The sequence below is a fragment of the Vulpes vulpes genome, chromosome 11 (genome assembly GCF_048418805.1).
Source record: "Vulpes vulpes isolate BD-2025 chromosome 11, VulVul3, whole genome shotgun sequence".
Taxonomy (NCBI): Eukaryota; Metazoa; Chordata; class Mammalia; order Carnivora; family Canidae; genus Vulpes; species Vulpes vulpes.
The window spans coordinates 95807602-95824334 of record NC_132790.1 but is presented as its reverse complement, the minus strand read 5'-3'; the positions used below and the strand labels follow the sequence as shown (position 1 = coordinate 95824334).

Here is a 16733-nt window from a genome sequence, read left to right as displayed (position 1 = left end):
TCTCTCTCTCTGTGTCTCTCATGAATAAATAAATAAAATTATGTGTTAAAAAAATTTTTTTTCTAATTTAATGATGCAGCAAGAGTCTGGAAACATTCCACAGCTGTTCATTTCAATTCACTTAGACTGTAAGTGACTAATACAAATTTTATATATCATAGGACAAGAGGAACTGCAAAACCCAAATCAAAACTTTTCAGGAATCACACTGCTGGTGATATATTTTGTTTGTATTGTTATTCTGAGACTTGCTTGTAGGGTGGGATGAAGCAAGTGAGTGATTATATTGGTGTCAATGGGAATGGAAGTTTGCAGAGGAAAAAGGAAATAGATTTGAGTTAATGTGTTAAGAAATACATCATGAAGAAGTGGATAAGAGTACAAGAATTTTTCAAATTAAGAAACCTATTGGAATCCTTAGCAATAATAAATTAGAGAAGATGTATGATCATTTCCACTGAATTTGAGAAAATTCAACTAATTTATTATAAAAATTCTTGATGACCTAGAAGGAAATTTCCTTAACCTGGTAAAAGGTATCTAACAAACAATGCAGACATCATAATTAACTTGAAACATTAGAATCCCAAGAAATTCCCAGTTTGGTCAGAAACAGGTCAAGTATACCCACATATAGTGCTCCTGTCCAGCATTATGCTGAATTGTACAATTGTGCACTGTACCTAGCAACTGTACTAGGATAAGAAAAAGAATTTGAACATGCAAGAACTACAAAGAAAACTGCCACTGTTTGTAAACAACATAATTATATACTTCGAAAACCAAAAAAGAACCTACAATCTTTGTGTCCAGAAAGGTTGCTAAATACGAGTTCAATTTACAAAATTCAGTAGTTATCTTTCATCAATAGTTGGAAACTGTAGTTTCAAAAAAGGTCTCACAACAATATTTTCTAGAATAAATCTAAATGAAATGTGCAAACCTCTACAAAGAAAACTACAAGCCTTTCTACTAATGCTTCAAGGCAAATTCACCATTTCTTCAGTGAGGTCTTCCTGCAGCCTTCCTGTTCTGTGGCCCTTAAGCACTCAGAACAGACCGCACCACTTAGTCACCGTATTTCATTGTAACCAGTTATTACTCTGTCAGCCTCTTCTGCTCTTAGCTGAGCCTGGCAAGGGCAGAGACTCACTTATCCATGTAGCCCAGGTGACCAAGCAGTTCTTGTAATAGTAACAATGAGAACAAAATGAAAACAAACACTATCAAGCTACTACTTAATCCAGCGTCTACTGTATACAAGGTGCTGTTAAGGTCTCTACCTATATTATTTTTACTTATATCCTCTAAGAAATGAATAGGAAGGGGGTGTCGAGGTGGTTCAGTCAGTTAAGCATCTGCCTTTGGCTCGGATCGTGATCTTGCAGTCCCAGGATCGAGCCCAGCATCGGGCTCCCTGCTCACTTGGGAGTATGCCTCTCCCTCTCCATCTGCCCCTCCTCCAGCTCATGTTCTCTCTCGCTCCAATAAATAAATAAAACCTTAAAAAAAAGAAAAAACAAAACAAAAGAAATGAATGAGAAGCCAGAATTGGAATGTAGGTAGGGAAGATTGTGGAAGGTCTTAAATGCAGGGCTAAGCAGTTTGAATTTTTTTTTCCTATAAAAAAATGGGAGCCATTAGAGATTGGTGGTGTTATCAAAGCACTATCTTCAGAAGATGGATTAGTAACTGTGGGTAAGATTGAAGTAACAGATGTCTGGAAGATGGGAGTCCTATACAACTCCCAGAGAAAGTTAACACAGAACAGTTACTGCAAACCACCGGGCATAGTTCAAAACTAGGGCACAAGGAATAATGAGACTTGTGAGGTTCTTGGTCTTAAAGAAGGTCATGATTGGGTAAAGAATATGTTTCAAGTGGGACCAATGAGATATGCAAAATAGGAGCACCTGGCTGGCTCAGTTGGAAGAGCATGTGACTCTTGATCTGGGGGTTGTGAGTTCGAGTCCTACATTGGGTGTAGAGATTACTTGAAAATAAAATCTTAGGCTGCCTGGGTGGTGGGGTCCAACTCTTGGTTTTGGCTCAGGTTGTGTTCTCAGGGTCATGAGATCAAGCGCCACATTGGGCTCTGTGCTCAGCGTGGAATTTGCTTGAGACTCTCTCTCCCTCTGCCACTTCCCCCAACTTTCTCTCTCAAATAAATAAATCTTTTTAAAAAATGTACAAAAAATGTAAGTGGGGAGTCTCATTAAACCTAGAAGGTTTCCACTGCTGGTGCTCAGATGTGTAGGGTGTGGCTGGCAGACCGAATCCTCCTCCCAACGGGGCTAAAAAGATGGACAGGTCTGAAAGTCTAAAAATGAGGCACAACATTGGAACCTCAGAAGCACATTTTTCAACAACCATCTTCCAACGAAAGAATATACCGTGAAGAGATGAGAGATATTCTCCATCTTATCCAGAGACACAAACTATGGCACCTTAAGGGCCCCAGCAAGCACATCAGGGTTGTGATAAACTAAGCGTGCCCGGATTCTGACAGAGACCCCAGTGTCAGTGGAATAGCCTCAGTGTGCCAGGGGAGGGCATGGTGTCCAGCAAGCAGAGGCAGCAGATCTATGCTGTTGAAATGCTCCACAAAATTGACTCCTCTTCTGGTAAAAGTGCTTCAGTTTCTCTTCAGGGGACTAGTTTTGACCCCCATTGCACACAGTCTTGTCAATTAAGATGCCCCAAAGCTTCCCCAGCCAGAGCTGTGCAATGTCCAAAGCCAAAAACTACTGAAGCTGATTAATTCTGATGAAAGAAACCTGAGGACGGTTCTAGACCTCAAACTACTTGGGTTCCCTCTCATCTTCAGGGCCTCAATCTATGTCTTTTCATTTGAATCTGTGAGTTGTAACTTATTTTGCCTCTACGTTCTTCCCAGCTGTGGGACTTTCTGGAAAAGGGAAAAGTATGAAGACAGGTAAGATGGTGATTGTCAGTGGTGGGAGCAGGATGATGAATAGGGAGAGCAGAGGACTTTTAGGACAGCCACATGGCTCCATATGATACTATGCTGGATACACGTCATTACACATTTGTCCAAACCCACAGAATGTACGTCAAGAGTGTTGTATGTCATGAAGCCTCATTAAACTATAGATTTGGGGTGATGATGTGCCGATGCATTCATCAACTGTGACAAACGTACCGTGCTGGTGGGGACGTTGACAATGGGGGAGGCTATGCATGTGCAGGGGGCAGGGAATATATGGGAAATCTCTTTACCTTCGGCTCAGTTTTGCTGCGAACCTAAAACTGCTCTAAAAAAGTAAAAAAAGAAGAAAAAAAAATCTTCCTTTCCTCAGAAGCTGCCAACCCAGATACCGTGGCAGTCTTGTTAGGGTCAGACACTATCACTTCCTCCTCCAGGGAGCAAGAGGATGTCTATAAAACAAAGTAGACTTTTTTTTTTTTTTTTAAGATTATTTGTTTATTCATGAGATTCATGAGAGAGAGGCAGAGACATAGGCAGAGGGAAAGCAGGCTCCATGCAGGGAGCCGGATGCAGGACTTGATCCTGGGACTCCATGGGCTGAAGGCAGATGCTTAACCATTGAGCCACCCAGACATCCCCCAAAGTAGACTCTTTAGATTAGATGGAATTCCAGTAGCTTCTGTGCAAGGCTGGCTTCATGGGTATGAGTCTATTTCACAGGAATCCGTGCTTAGAAGGGCCGGCACACTGGGCACCTGGCTGGCTTAGTCGGTAGAGCACGTGCCTCTTGATCTTGGGATCATGAGTTGGTCCCACCTTGGGGGCAGAGTTTACTTTAAAACGGGGGGAGTGTCTGCACTCGGCTTATTAATGTTTTGCCTTCACCATCTTGAAATTCTTATTTTTGAACCAAGAAACTCCACATTTTTATTTTGCACTGGGGCCATTACTTCTATGCCCAAGGTGTATCACTTCTCTACCATCATTACCAAACTCTTTCATTGCCTGTGTAAAAGGCAAACGTCTGCTTATGATCCAAACATATTATTATAGGGCGCCTGGATGGCACAGTTGGTTAAGTGTCTGCCTTTGGCTCCAGTCATGATCCCTGGGATCATGCCCCATGTCGGGATCCCAGCTCAACAGGGAGCCTGCTTCTCCCCCTGCCCCCATTTGTGCTGGCGTGCTCTCCTTGCTCTCTCTCAAATAAATAAAATCTTAAAACAAAACAAAACAAAACCCAACATATTATTTCATCAATAAATACGCATGGATTGTCTCCATGATACACTCAGGGGTTTGGGGGAAGAAGCACAAGCCAGAGACTTCAGTCAGCTTCCCTAAGTGGGTATTAGATGACCAAGGTGGTGAGGAGGGAGGCAAAAACAAATCAGGTCAGGCACAATAAAAGATTTTGTCTGGTGATATCAAAATTCTAGGATCTGGCCTGTTTAGCTTCAGTTGAACACAGAAAAACAAAACTGCGTAGGAGTAATTTTGCCTCAGAGTGGAGATGTAAGCAGCTCTTCTTTGGTTAGGTTTACCAGGACTCTAAAAATGCAGCTCCCTTTTCTTTGAAAAGGAACTAAATTCCTAAGGGATTTCTGAAGGTATTCTCAAGTCATATAGTGTTTGATCTGGAACTATCTCAGGGTTACCTAGTACCTATTTCTTCTCCCAAGTATGCTCACCATCCCTCCATCCCTCTCCAGCTCAAATAAGCAACGGAGAGGTTGCTTGGGTGTGATGCCTCTGACCCAATTCCAGCGTCTTCCCTTTCACTTCTCCCTTGCTTTCTCTCTTCCTCTGTGTGTCTCCTGTGTATCTTTGTAATACCTTTTTCTTTCCCTACTGCTTCCATTTTTTGCTTAGTGATCTTAGGGGGAAAAAAAAATCTCTTTCCTTCATTTGCAAATGAATAGATAATCTGGTAATTATCTCAGTTGTAATTAAATTTAAGAATTAGTGAAAATTTGTATCGAGGAAAAGAGAAGGTACGTTTGTATGTATATAGTAAAACACGAGTAAAGCACACAAAAATGACCAAAATCATCCTTAGCAATAATCTTAAAAATTATTTTTTTCCTTCATTTAAATTTGCTTTCCAAAAAAAAAAAAAATCTGCTTTCTTAAAATAGTGGCATTCAAACTTTTTAAAAAAATTTTGTTTATTTAATCACGAGAGACACACACACACACAGAGAGAGAGGCAGAGACATAGGCAGAGGGAGAAGCAAGCCCCATGCAGAGAGCCAGACGTGGGACTTGATCCCAGGACTCCAGGATCACACCCTGGGCCGAAGGTGGCGCCAACCGCTGAGCCACCCGGGCTGCCCGCATTCAAACTTTCTAAAGGAACTCTCATTCTGTTTATATATATTTCTTATTCTGGCACTAGTTTTTAAAAATTAATTTTAAACTGCCTTAAAGAATGTATACACAGTTCTTCCTTTAAAGCCCTTATGGGCTCACCTGAGCACCAATAACTAGTTACATTATTACCTCTCTGGGAAAACACATCCCATTCTGTAAACATTTGACCTACAAGTAGCCTCTTGGAATAGGATTCATTTGTGGCCAATAGATAACTGACAGAATCAGGAGAAAGGTAGAAATAAGTCTGATGGCAAGAGGTAAAAGGGATTAATTCAAGGAACTTGGCAATGAAAGAAGAACAGCAAACTAGTCTGGTAACTTTTAAGTGAGTGAACATATTTTCCAGATTATGTTGTAAAATTTCTGATTCTTTAATTTCCATACACAGTGCTCTGATTTCTGGAACCCTCTAGTGGCCGTATCAGGAATTGTCTGTGTAAAACAAAAGGTTTTTAATTTTCAAATTCACTTAAAATATGGTTACATAGATAAACTCTTAGAGGCGTGTTTTTCTCACTCCTAATTTAAGACAGCAAAACGAGCATATGGATTTGGCGGTCTCCTATCTCAGGATCTTAGAGAAATGCCAGGAAAGTGGCACAAGCAATAAATCTATGGTAACACTGGAAAGAAGGCAGTGGTCTAGAAACAGTAAAAAGTCTGGAAGTAGGTGGAATCATACTAATTGGCTTACCTATCATCTCCACAAAATACCAAGCAAAAGGTGAATTAAAGATAGAAGCTGGTCAAGCCTCAGAGAGGTTCCAGGAACCAAGCAGAGCAATAGAAAGGGGAGCAATGTCTATGAAAAAGCAAACTGAGCAGCTAATTAGAGTAGGTGGTCAGCCCTGCATTAAAAAGCTTTCTACTGTAAGTAAATAGGTCCTTACAACTGGAGCAGTCTTTCCATGCCTGACACCCACCCTACTGACTCTGCGGGGCTAAGCTGTCCCTGGAAAGTGGTAATACTGCCTGGCTGCCGGGGCCTCATATGGAGGGGTTACAGACCAGCTCAGCAGGACTAGGCTATTAACTTTTACTTGCCAAAGGGTATAAATTCTGCAAGTATTTAGTTAAAAAAAAAAAAGTAATACAACAGTTTCTCTGAAGTGGGCTAGTGGCCCACGAACTCCTTTTTATCAATCTTTTCAACAATAGCTTAAATGGTTCAATCCTCCTCAAAATCAATCGGGCCCATTGCCTTATTTATTTATTTTTTAAAGATTTTATCTATTTATTCATGAGAGACACAGAAGGCAGGCAGAGACACAGGCAGAGGGAGAAGCAGGCCCCATGCAGGAAGCCTGACGTGGGACTTGATCCCGGGACCGTGGGATCACGTCCTAAGCCGAAGGCAGATGCTCTACCGCTGAGCCACTCAAGCGTCCCTGCCTTATTTCTGAAAAAAAAAAAAAAGAAAAAGAAAAAAAAAAAAAAGAATTTAGGCCATCTTGCGTCCCTGGGTGTGTACACCTAATCTCAGCTGGTCAGCTCCAGACCCGTTTTAGACTTTCCAAGCTACATAGTCTGTTGCAACTACTCCACTGCTGTTGAAGCATAAAAACAGGTATAGCTGTATTCTAATAAAACTTTAAAGACACAGAATCTGAATTTCATATAATTTTCATGTGTCACCAAATAATCTTTTGATCTCTCAAACAGTTAAAAATGCAAGAACTATGCTGTGCTGCACAGGATTTAGCTCAAGTGCTGTCATTGCTAAGCCCTGGTCTACAGGATCTTTTTTTTTTTTTTAAGCCTGCATGGCATTCCATCCCACTACTAAAAACTTTCAGTTATAAATATCACACATTTTTGCAGACATTTATTTCCCTCTCATGCTACCTCAGATATCAGGAGATATATTCCGAAGAGTAAATGAACTTCACCCAATCGCGGTAACACTGAGTCCTTATCTTAGAAGTGAAAAGTGTATCTGCAAGAAAACAATTTCTTATTCTGAAGTCCAGTCTCAGTTTATTATGATTTTTATACTGTACAAAACCATAATCTCCTTTATACGAAAAAATTAAACATAACAAGTAAGGCTAACATTCCTTTTGACCACCCTCCACTGTAGTCAATGTCATCCATTTAGTGTACGGCCTCACCGAACTTTTTCTATTAAGTTTATATGCTTAAATGTACCCATAGAAACTATGGTGTTAGTTTGAAAATCTTCAGTAGTTTATTTTTTCTCAAAATACACAGCATGTTTTGACACAAATTATCCCTTTATTTCTTTTCTAAGAAAATAATTTCTTTTTTTCAAATGATAGAGTTGGGTTTTGCTCTTTTTCTCTTCCCTCATTGGGAAGCTTGCTTAACTCATGAAAGATAAGGAGAGCCTTTTTGTTTACTTAAGTGCCTCTCCTCAAGATTACAATGCCCTTCAAAGATGCTTATGGTAAATACCAAATACATTTTCAAGATCATTGAGCAAGGGAGACTTTTTTAATGAGAATCCAAGATTTACAGATTTTCCTTTATAATGAATACACAGCAGGGTATTTAAAATTTCATTTTCAAGCAGATTTTCATCACTTTACCCTTTTTTTCCTATCACCTTACCCTTAATGCCAGAGGATAATATGTTTAAAATAAAAATCAAACAAAGTAGGTAGTCAAAGAACACATCAGTGATTTTTTATGACATATGCTCAGAAATGAAACATTTTTTTGGAAAAAGTTGAATGGACTAAATGATTACAGAAATAAGGACATCTCCAAAAAAAAAAAAAAAAAAAAAATGAGCCCAAGAATTTTGGTAGGAACAGTTAGCCTGGAACAATTTAAATGCATCTGACTAAAACAAAAATCAATGGTACTATCTCTGAGATAGACATTTTAAAGATAATAATTAATGTTTACTATAAACTCTGCTATAAATGAGTAATTAATATTTTTAAAAAATTGTTTGGCTGCCAGGGCAAAAAACATTACAATTTGATATTTGTTAGAAAAACAATTTTTAAGGTAATAAATCATAAAAGTAATCTATCTGCTTAAGTTTCTATTATCAGAAATGAATTAATGTTGAAAGCAGTTATGTGTGCAAGCACACACATACACACTCCCATATGCACACACCTACACACATACACTCCACACACAAAACATTTAAAATATCACTCAATTGTAACAAATTATCAAATCTTAGTAGAAACTCTAGGGGGTCAGTAAACTCAGTTATCTGTTTTTGTCTCTCAAAGTGCTGGATTCTTTACCAATCAGTTTAACGATTACCTCTGGCAAATGAAAACCTGTATCAATGCAAATGAAATAAAAGTTTCAAATGTTAGGGTGCCAGACTGGCTCAGTCTGGAGAGCATGTGACTCATGAGTTCAAGCCCCAAACTGGGTGTACAAATTACTTAATCTAACTTTAAAAAAAAAAAAAAAAAAAAAGTGACTTCAAATGTAAATCTGATAAAAAAAATTTCATTGTAATAGACTCTAAAACTATAATTTTCATAGGTCAGTGCTTGCATTATCATTACATCTTTTTTCATCATATGAATAAACAATCAAAATAATCAAGACTCGAATATAGCAAAATAATAATTCATGTTTCAAAAATAATTACTTCATCCTTAAATCACTAAATTATTTGAAATATCAAAATAAAATGTTTTACCATTCTTTTTTAAAATTTTTTTTTTTTTTTTAATGACAGTCTCACATACACACACACACACACACAGAGAGAGAGAGAGAGAGAGAGAGAGAGAGGCAGAGACACAGGCAGAGGGAGAAGCAGGCTCCATGCACTGGGAGCTCGACGTGGGATTCGATCCTGGGTCTCCAGGATCGTGCCCTGGGCCAAAGGCAGGCACCAAACCACTGCGCCACCCAGGGATCCCTGTTTTACCATTCTTATCTTTAAAGTCCATATTTACTTTAGAACTAATCAGAAAAACTATTTCAAATACTACAAATGATATAATCGATTTAATACATTTAGAGGATCAGATTTTTAAGGCTTTTCTTTAAAATTTGGACAATACTTTAGGATAAAAAATAAAAGCCCTATTATATAGTCAAAGGAAAAATTTCCCAAAATTGTCTTATTAATAAATAAAAGACTTGTTAACCTAGGAACTTATAACAAAGCCAACAACGATTAGATTTAAATGCTTTTATTTACATATGTGGTAAATACTGTCCCCTACTAAAAAACAATGACACTGCCTTTCCATCGGTCAAACTTATTAAAAAGTTCATGTATTTCTTTTCTATATCATGTGTGGACATGGTACAGGATGCAGAATGTAAACATCAATTTAATAGACATTATTAAATAATTTTGCATATATGCAGAATCTTGGCTAAATGGTTAAAATTACAGATGAGCATTCAATGTGGGCACATGGATATTTCATGTACACCAATGTGTTTAACAGAAAATGTGTCTGCACTGGTTTCTGGAAACAACTTGGTTTCTGTGAATCTTTAAATACCCAATTCCAAATCTTCCAGCTCCTGGAGAAGGGCTTTCTCTTTTTGAATTTTCTCCAACTAGAAAAGTTTAAAACAACCAAGTTATTAAACAGGAAATGAAATAATTGTTGGATCTATAGCTAAAATGGCAAAGCAGAAAAAATTTGTAAAGAGAGAATTTCTGATACTTTAATAATAGGTCTACCAGAAAATACAATTTACAAATACAGAGAAACAAGCTCTGATTTGTTTCTTGGTAATGAAGCAGGGGGGAAAAAGATGGGTACTGTCATAAGGCAACACAGAAGGTCCAATAAATTCTTTCTACATTTGGGCTTCCCTTAGAAGGAGAGAAAGGTGCAAGCAAGCAGGGCAGTGCACTCTGAGATACAAGGAAGAGAATCCTAGGTTTATCGATTTTAATAAACTGCCTTGAATTTTATTTTATTTTTAAGATTTTATTAATTTATTTATGAGAGATACAAAGAGAGAGAGAGAGGCAGAGAGACAGGCAGAGGGAGAAGCAGGCTCCACGCAAGGGGCCCGATGTGGGACTCGATCCCGGGTCTCCAGCATCACGCCCTGGGCTGAAGGTGGCGCTAAACCGCTGAGCCACCCAGGCTGCCCTGCCTTGAATTTTAGTAGCAATGGTCATCTTATCTTCCCCATCCTCAACTGTTTAAGTGTAAAAACATTTTACACTTTACATTTTACCTAACATATGGCATATGGTTTTCAAAAGAAGTGTTTAAATGTATGTACTCTCCCACTTGATTAAACAATTGTTTATAATAAAAAGAAAAGTAGTAGTGATTATATGAACAAATAAAATGTATAAAAATTACCTGATTTTTTTCTAGCTGTTTTCCAGCTGCTGCTTGTTCTTTCAGTTGCTCGATAGCTTTCAGTTTCTGCGAATGTCAAATATGTCATGAGTCAAGAGGAAGGAAGAGTAAGTAATTTCAGAATGCAAATTTTGTTAGTAACGGCTCAATCACACAAATGGGAAAAATGAGGAGAATTAACCATCTTACCTTTGCATCAAGGACAGCCTGTTAAAATGCTAAGGTAAAATTTTTTGTTTTTTAATTTAAGTGTAAAATTAAATATGCTAAGAACATGGGATTTGGCAAAAAAGTTTTCAAGCTTTAAAGTAATGATATTCTATATGTACATGTATGTGTATGAAATATATCACCAACTTCACCATTTATTCCAGCACTTCACTGTACCTAGACAACATCTTTGGCAGCCTGGGAAGGCTCTAGAAACCTGGTTTTACCTCAGGGCCATCATTGCAAACTGGATGCAATATGACAAATTAATAAACTTTTTTTGTCTCCATTTCTTCATCTTTAAGGGATAAATATCTGTTCCTACCTATCTGACAAATGTCTGATGAAATACTGAGTATCAAAGTGTTCAGCATAGCTCTGTACTAACGATCATTTCTTATGACTCCGAAAATCAATAATAAAGACTAATAATAGCTGTTAGACATTTGTTTTTTATATATATATATTTTTTAATTTTATTTTATTTATTTATGATAGGCACACAGTGAGAGAGAGAGAGAGGCAGAGACACAGGCAGAGGGAGAAGCAGGCTCCATGCACCGAGAGCCCGACGTGGGATTCGATCCCGAGTCTCCAGGATCGCGCCCTGGGCCAAAGGTAGGCGCCAAACCGCTGCGCCACCCAGGGATCCCGCTGTTAGACATTTGTAAATAGAACTAAAATCAGTGCCATTCCCAAATTATAGTATTTCATAGTGAGAAAGCAATAATCAGAACTGCTACAAACTTCTTAGATGCCTCTCTTTATGTATTTCTCACAGATCTCTTTCAATAAACACATCTGGTTTTTACTTCAATATCTTACCTTCTTTAGGTTCTTGATTTTTTTGTCTATTTCAGGGTCTCCAGAGGTTGACTGTGAGATAGTATTTCGTGGTGTGCTCTGTGGGGCAGGAGTAGGTGCCAGATCTGGACTCTTCTCATTTCTTGCTTCCTACAGGAAATATATTCAAAAATTCAATCTTCTAAAAAAGAAAACATTAAAGTACTTCAACCAACATAGCCTTGGTATATAAAATGCAGAAACCAAAATGTGATTTTTATCTTTTATACTACATTTTATATAAAAGATCTGAATTCAAGGTCTCATGAAGGGATGCCACATTGTCCCATGACAGAAAGATACAATATAGCTTTAAAAAAAAAAATCAGTTTAAGGAGACATCCAAAAGGTTTTTTACTATGTAGTCATAATAGGGAACACTTCGTTAGATCTAAAATTTAGAGGTAAAGTAGCAGAATCATAAAATAAAGAACTATATTAGTATATTAGTAATATAATGAAAGGACAAACGAAATGAAATTACTTTAACAGAAAAAACCAGGAGGTTTCTGTGTCAGCCAATAAGCATTCCAAGTTTTTGGATATCTTGGGATGTGCCACTATATTAATGGTTTAGAAAGGGACTTTTAATATAAGGTGCTTGAAGTTTCACTTTTGTGACGTCCTCCAATTCTACTGAGTATGTTTGATCAAGTACATGTAATGGATAATGTTACCGGGTAAGTCCTGCAGAGATTTATTTATAATCAGATCCCTTCAGCTCTGCAACAAAGTGCCAAGGAAAACTCAAAGGGATACTATATTGCTCCCAATGGGATCATATCTCTGATTCTGAACCACTTCCATTTCCCCTAAGGTGCTGTAGACCTGTTTCCCAGTCTTTGTGTGTGCTGTTCCTTGTGCCTACAACAACTTGAGGTCACCTGGCTGACCCTAACTTGTCCATTAGGCCTTTTGGGAAATTCTTTCCCAAACCAAAAGGTTAGATGAGTCGCACAACACATGGTATGTATCCCTACTGAAACGTGTACTGTACTCTCTCCTGTTAGATTGTACCTGAGGTTTCTTTGTTCACTGTTCTGTTTGTGCCCCCAGCATAAGACTTGCTTTATTGCAGGGCTAAATAAATGAAGTAGTCAAAGAACTACTCCCCTTTTGTAATTATATGACAAGACATACATTTTTGACAACAGGGGGAAAAGAAGGCTTTACCGGCCCCAGGATAAGACTTCTATTTCTTTCTTATAGAATTCCCAGTGGAATACATAAAGCCCCAGGGCCAAAACTCCTCCTACTCAAGAGTTCTAGGTAGAATGCTCTGAACACCAAAGCATCCCATGGGGACATGAAACGGTATCATTTTGTATCTTTATATCTAGACATGTCTGCTTGAGAGTTTTTGGAGAGTATAGAATTGGAGTAATTTTCTTTTTAATATGTTAGTTGTACTTTTTATACATTCTAATGAAATGAACATTAATTTCTAACCTTCTAGGTAAAAATACATTACTGAACAAGCATTTAACAGAGTAGTTAGAAAGAAACTATTTAGATTCTACTCTTAAGAAGCCTGTAAGTTCTGACAATATGCAGTTTGATATTTCCATAATAGAAAACTAAAGGAAAAGAGTCAAAGAAGAGATACTTTGCCTGTCAAAATTCACTTTTGACATACATCAAATAAGAGTTTTTCAAATTTAGGCAACCCTGGGTGGCTCAGCGATTTAGCACCGCCTTCGGCCCAGGGCCTAATCGTGCAGTCCCGGGATTAAATCCCACATTGTGCTTCCTGCATGGAGCCTGCTTCTCCCTCTGTCTGTGTCTGTGTCTCTCTCTCTCTGTGTGTGTCTCTCATGAATAAAATAAAAAATAAAACAAAATTTAAAATTTAAGTTTCAAATTTAGTTTGTAATGAGCCAAAAAAAATTTTCCTCTAGGATAGGTTAATGTCAATACATGTGAAAAAACCATTAAAGTTAAGTGAAATATAAAATATAATTTTCCACCATATTTTAAGCAACCAAGAGTACGTTAAAATGTCTGCATTATTATACTTAAATTCTGGTCATTCTCTGAAAATGATGCATATATGGTAAGATTAAATTCTTGGTTTCAATTCCTTTTGGTAAAGTTCACAATCTTCTTATAAAGTCATCACCAGATTATAATTAAATACTTGGTTAAATTACATACATCTGACTCCTTTATCTTTGATTACTTAACTCAGGTCAGGAGTGAGAAGGTGGATCCTGTTATGGACCATTTACTTTTGTTCTATCACACAGCCATAACTAGTCAACCAGTCATCTCAATAGACATTTTTCCAAAGAAGACATACAGATGGCCAATAGACACATGAAAAGATGCTCAGCAACACTCATCATCAGGGAAACACAAATTAAAACCACAATGGGATATCACCTTAAACCTGTCAGAATGGCTAAAATCAACACTACAAGAAACAACAGGTATTGGCGAAGATGCAGAGAAAGGGGAACCTTCTTGCATTGTTGGTGGGAATGCAAACTGGTACAGCCACTCTGGAAATGTGTGGAGATTTCTTAGAAAGTTAAAATCAGAACTACCCTTTGATCCAGCAATCACACTACTACGTATTTACCCAAAGAATACAAAAATACTTACTCAAAGGGATATAGACACCCCGATGTTTACAGCAGCCTTATCTACAAGAGCCAAATTATGGAAACAGCCCAAGTGCCCATCAACTGATGAATGGATAAAAAGGATGTGGTATATACATACAATGGAGTATTACTTAGCCATAAAAATGAGTGAAATACTGCCATTTGCAAAAAGAATGGAGCCAGAGAGTATTATGCTAAGTGAAATGTCAGCCAGAGACAGACCAATGATATAATTTCACTCATATGTGGACTTACAAAACAAACAAGAAAAGGGGAAAAAGAGAGAGAGAAAGAGAGAGGCAAACCAAGAAACTCTTAACTACAGTGGAACAAACTGATGGTTATCAGAGGGGAAGTAGGTGGGGGATGGATTAAATAGGTGATAGGGATTAAGGAGGGCACTTGTTTTGATGAGCACTGGGTGACGTATTGAAGTGTTGAATCGCTATATTGTAGATATGAAAGTAATACTACATTGTATATTGACTGGAATGTATATAAAAACTATTTTAAAAGATTTTCTAAAATAATTAATCTTCTGATAAAGAGGAAGAACTATCATTTATAAAAATAAGACTCTAAGTTGAGTAGGTTTCAGAAGGCCCTTAAATCTCAATGAGTAGAAATCTTGTACTGCCACTATGGAAAACAGTATGGAGGTTCCTCAGAAAACTAAAAATAGAGCTACCATATGATCCAGAAATCTCACTTCTGGAGATATACCAAGGGAAACAAAATCATTATCTCAAAAGAGATACCTATATTCTTGTGTTCACTGCAGCATTATTGGCAATAGCCAAGGTGGAAAACCTAAGTGTCCATCAGGGATGAATGGATAAAGAAAATGTGGATAATATATATAAAATGGACCATTATTCAGGGGCACCAGCGTGGCTCAGTTGGCTAAGCATCTACTTTCACTCAGGCCCTAATCCCAGGGTCCTAGAATTGAGCCCCATATCGGGCTCCCTGCTCAGTGGGGAATCTGCTTCTCCCTCTGCCATACCCCCTGCTTGTGTTTTCCCACAGGCTTTCTCTCAAAAATACATAAATAAAATCTAAAAAAAAAAAAAAAAAAAAAAAAAGGAACTATTATTCAGCTATTTGAAAACTATTTGCAACAACATGAATGAACATGGAGGGATTGCACTAAGTGAAATAAGCCAGACTAAGAAAAAACTGCATGGTATCACTTATACGTGGAATCTATTAAAAATAAAGTCAAACTCTTAAAAACAAAGAGAAGAATGGTGGTTGCCAGGGGCTATGGAGTGGGGGAAATGGAGACAGACTGGTAAAAGAGTACAAACTTTCAGTTATAAGATGAATAAAGTCTCAGGATCTAATATATAACATGGACCACAGCTGATAATACTGTACTGTGTAACTGAAATTTGCTAAAGAGTAGAACTTCAGCGTTCTCATCCCTCAAAAAGTAAGTATTTTGGATGGATGGATGTGTTAACTCAATTGTAAGGATCTTTTCACAATGTATACCTGAAACACCATATCACACTGTACATTTAAAAAAATTTTGTTTAATTTTTGTCAATTATACCTGAAAATATTAGCTAGGGAAAAAAAAAAAATCTTACCTACTAGTACTTCAAAGGATAGTACTAACTCGTAATATTCATGGCAAATTAGAGGTCTGATAAAGATAATTCCTCCTTTTACACAAGCAAATAAAGACAATTACTGCTTTTACACAAGCAAATACATGGAATAGATCATTATGCTTCGGCTGATCTAAACCTGACCCATTTAGAGATATTTCTGGAGATGAAATATATTAACTACAAAAGAGCACACTGATTTTTTTTTTTAAAGCTCAGATTTTAGCAGACTACATCTACCTAATGCAATTCTATATCTTAAAATAGTAATTGCCTACCAAAACATATAAGCAACCTAGAATTGTCAAAATTCAAGCATTAACAGTAAGACTGCATTGTCTGAATCTTAAAAAAATGTGATCATGTGGATTTCATTAACCAGATACTCCTAGCCTAGCTGATTTCACTATCACCACAAACCATACACAATCATAATTTGTTAATTATTACACTGGTATGGTTTTGCAACTATAAAATCACATAAAAAAATTATTTTAGAAGCGCCTGACTGGCTCAGTTGGTTAGGCGTCTGCCTTTGGCTCAGGTCATGATCACGGGGTCCTGGGATCAAGCCCTGCCATCGGGCTCTCTGCTCAGCGGGGACCCTGCTTCTCCCTCTCCCTCTGCCTACTTGTGCACTTTCTGTCAAATAAATAAAATCTTAAAAAAAAATTATTTTAGATCAACTCCATTGTTTTGGGTACTTCTGGTGTTTAGATTCCCAGCTGAATAATTTCTTTTTTTTTTTAAAGATTTATTTTTTATTTTATGATAGAGAGAGAGAGACAGACAGACAGGCAGAGGGAGAAGCAGGCTCCATGCCAGGAGCCCAACGCGGGACTCGATC

General features: G+C 37.6%; 1 protein-coding gene across 1 annotated transcript in view; it reads right to left on the bottom strand.

The window, feature by feature from the left end:
- Positions 1–9449: 9449 nt before the first annotated feature.
- Positions 9450–16733, bottom strand: part of EIF2A (eukaryotic translation initiation factor 2A) — a 32603-nt gene continuing 25319 nt past the window's right edge. Inside the window, exons 12-14 of the mRNA XM_026015736.2 lie at positions 11647–11775; positions 10612–10677; positions 9450–9844 (exon numbers count right to left, since the gene is read on the bottom strand). Of these exons, the coding sequence (XP_025871521.1) occupies positions 9779–9844; positions 10612–10677; positions 11647–11775 (261 nt within the window). The 3' untranslated portion in view covers positions 9450–9778. The remainder of the gene's footprint in view (positions 9845–10611; positions 10678–11646; positions 11776–16733) is intronic.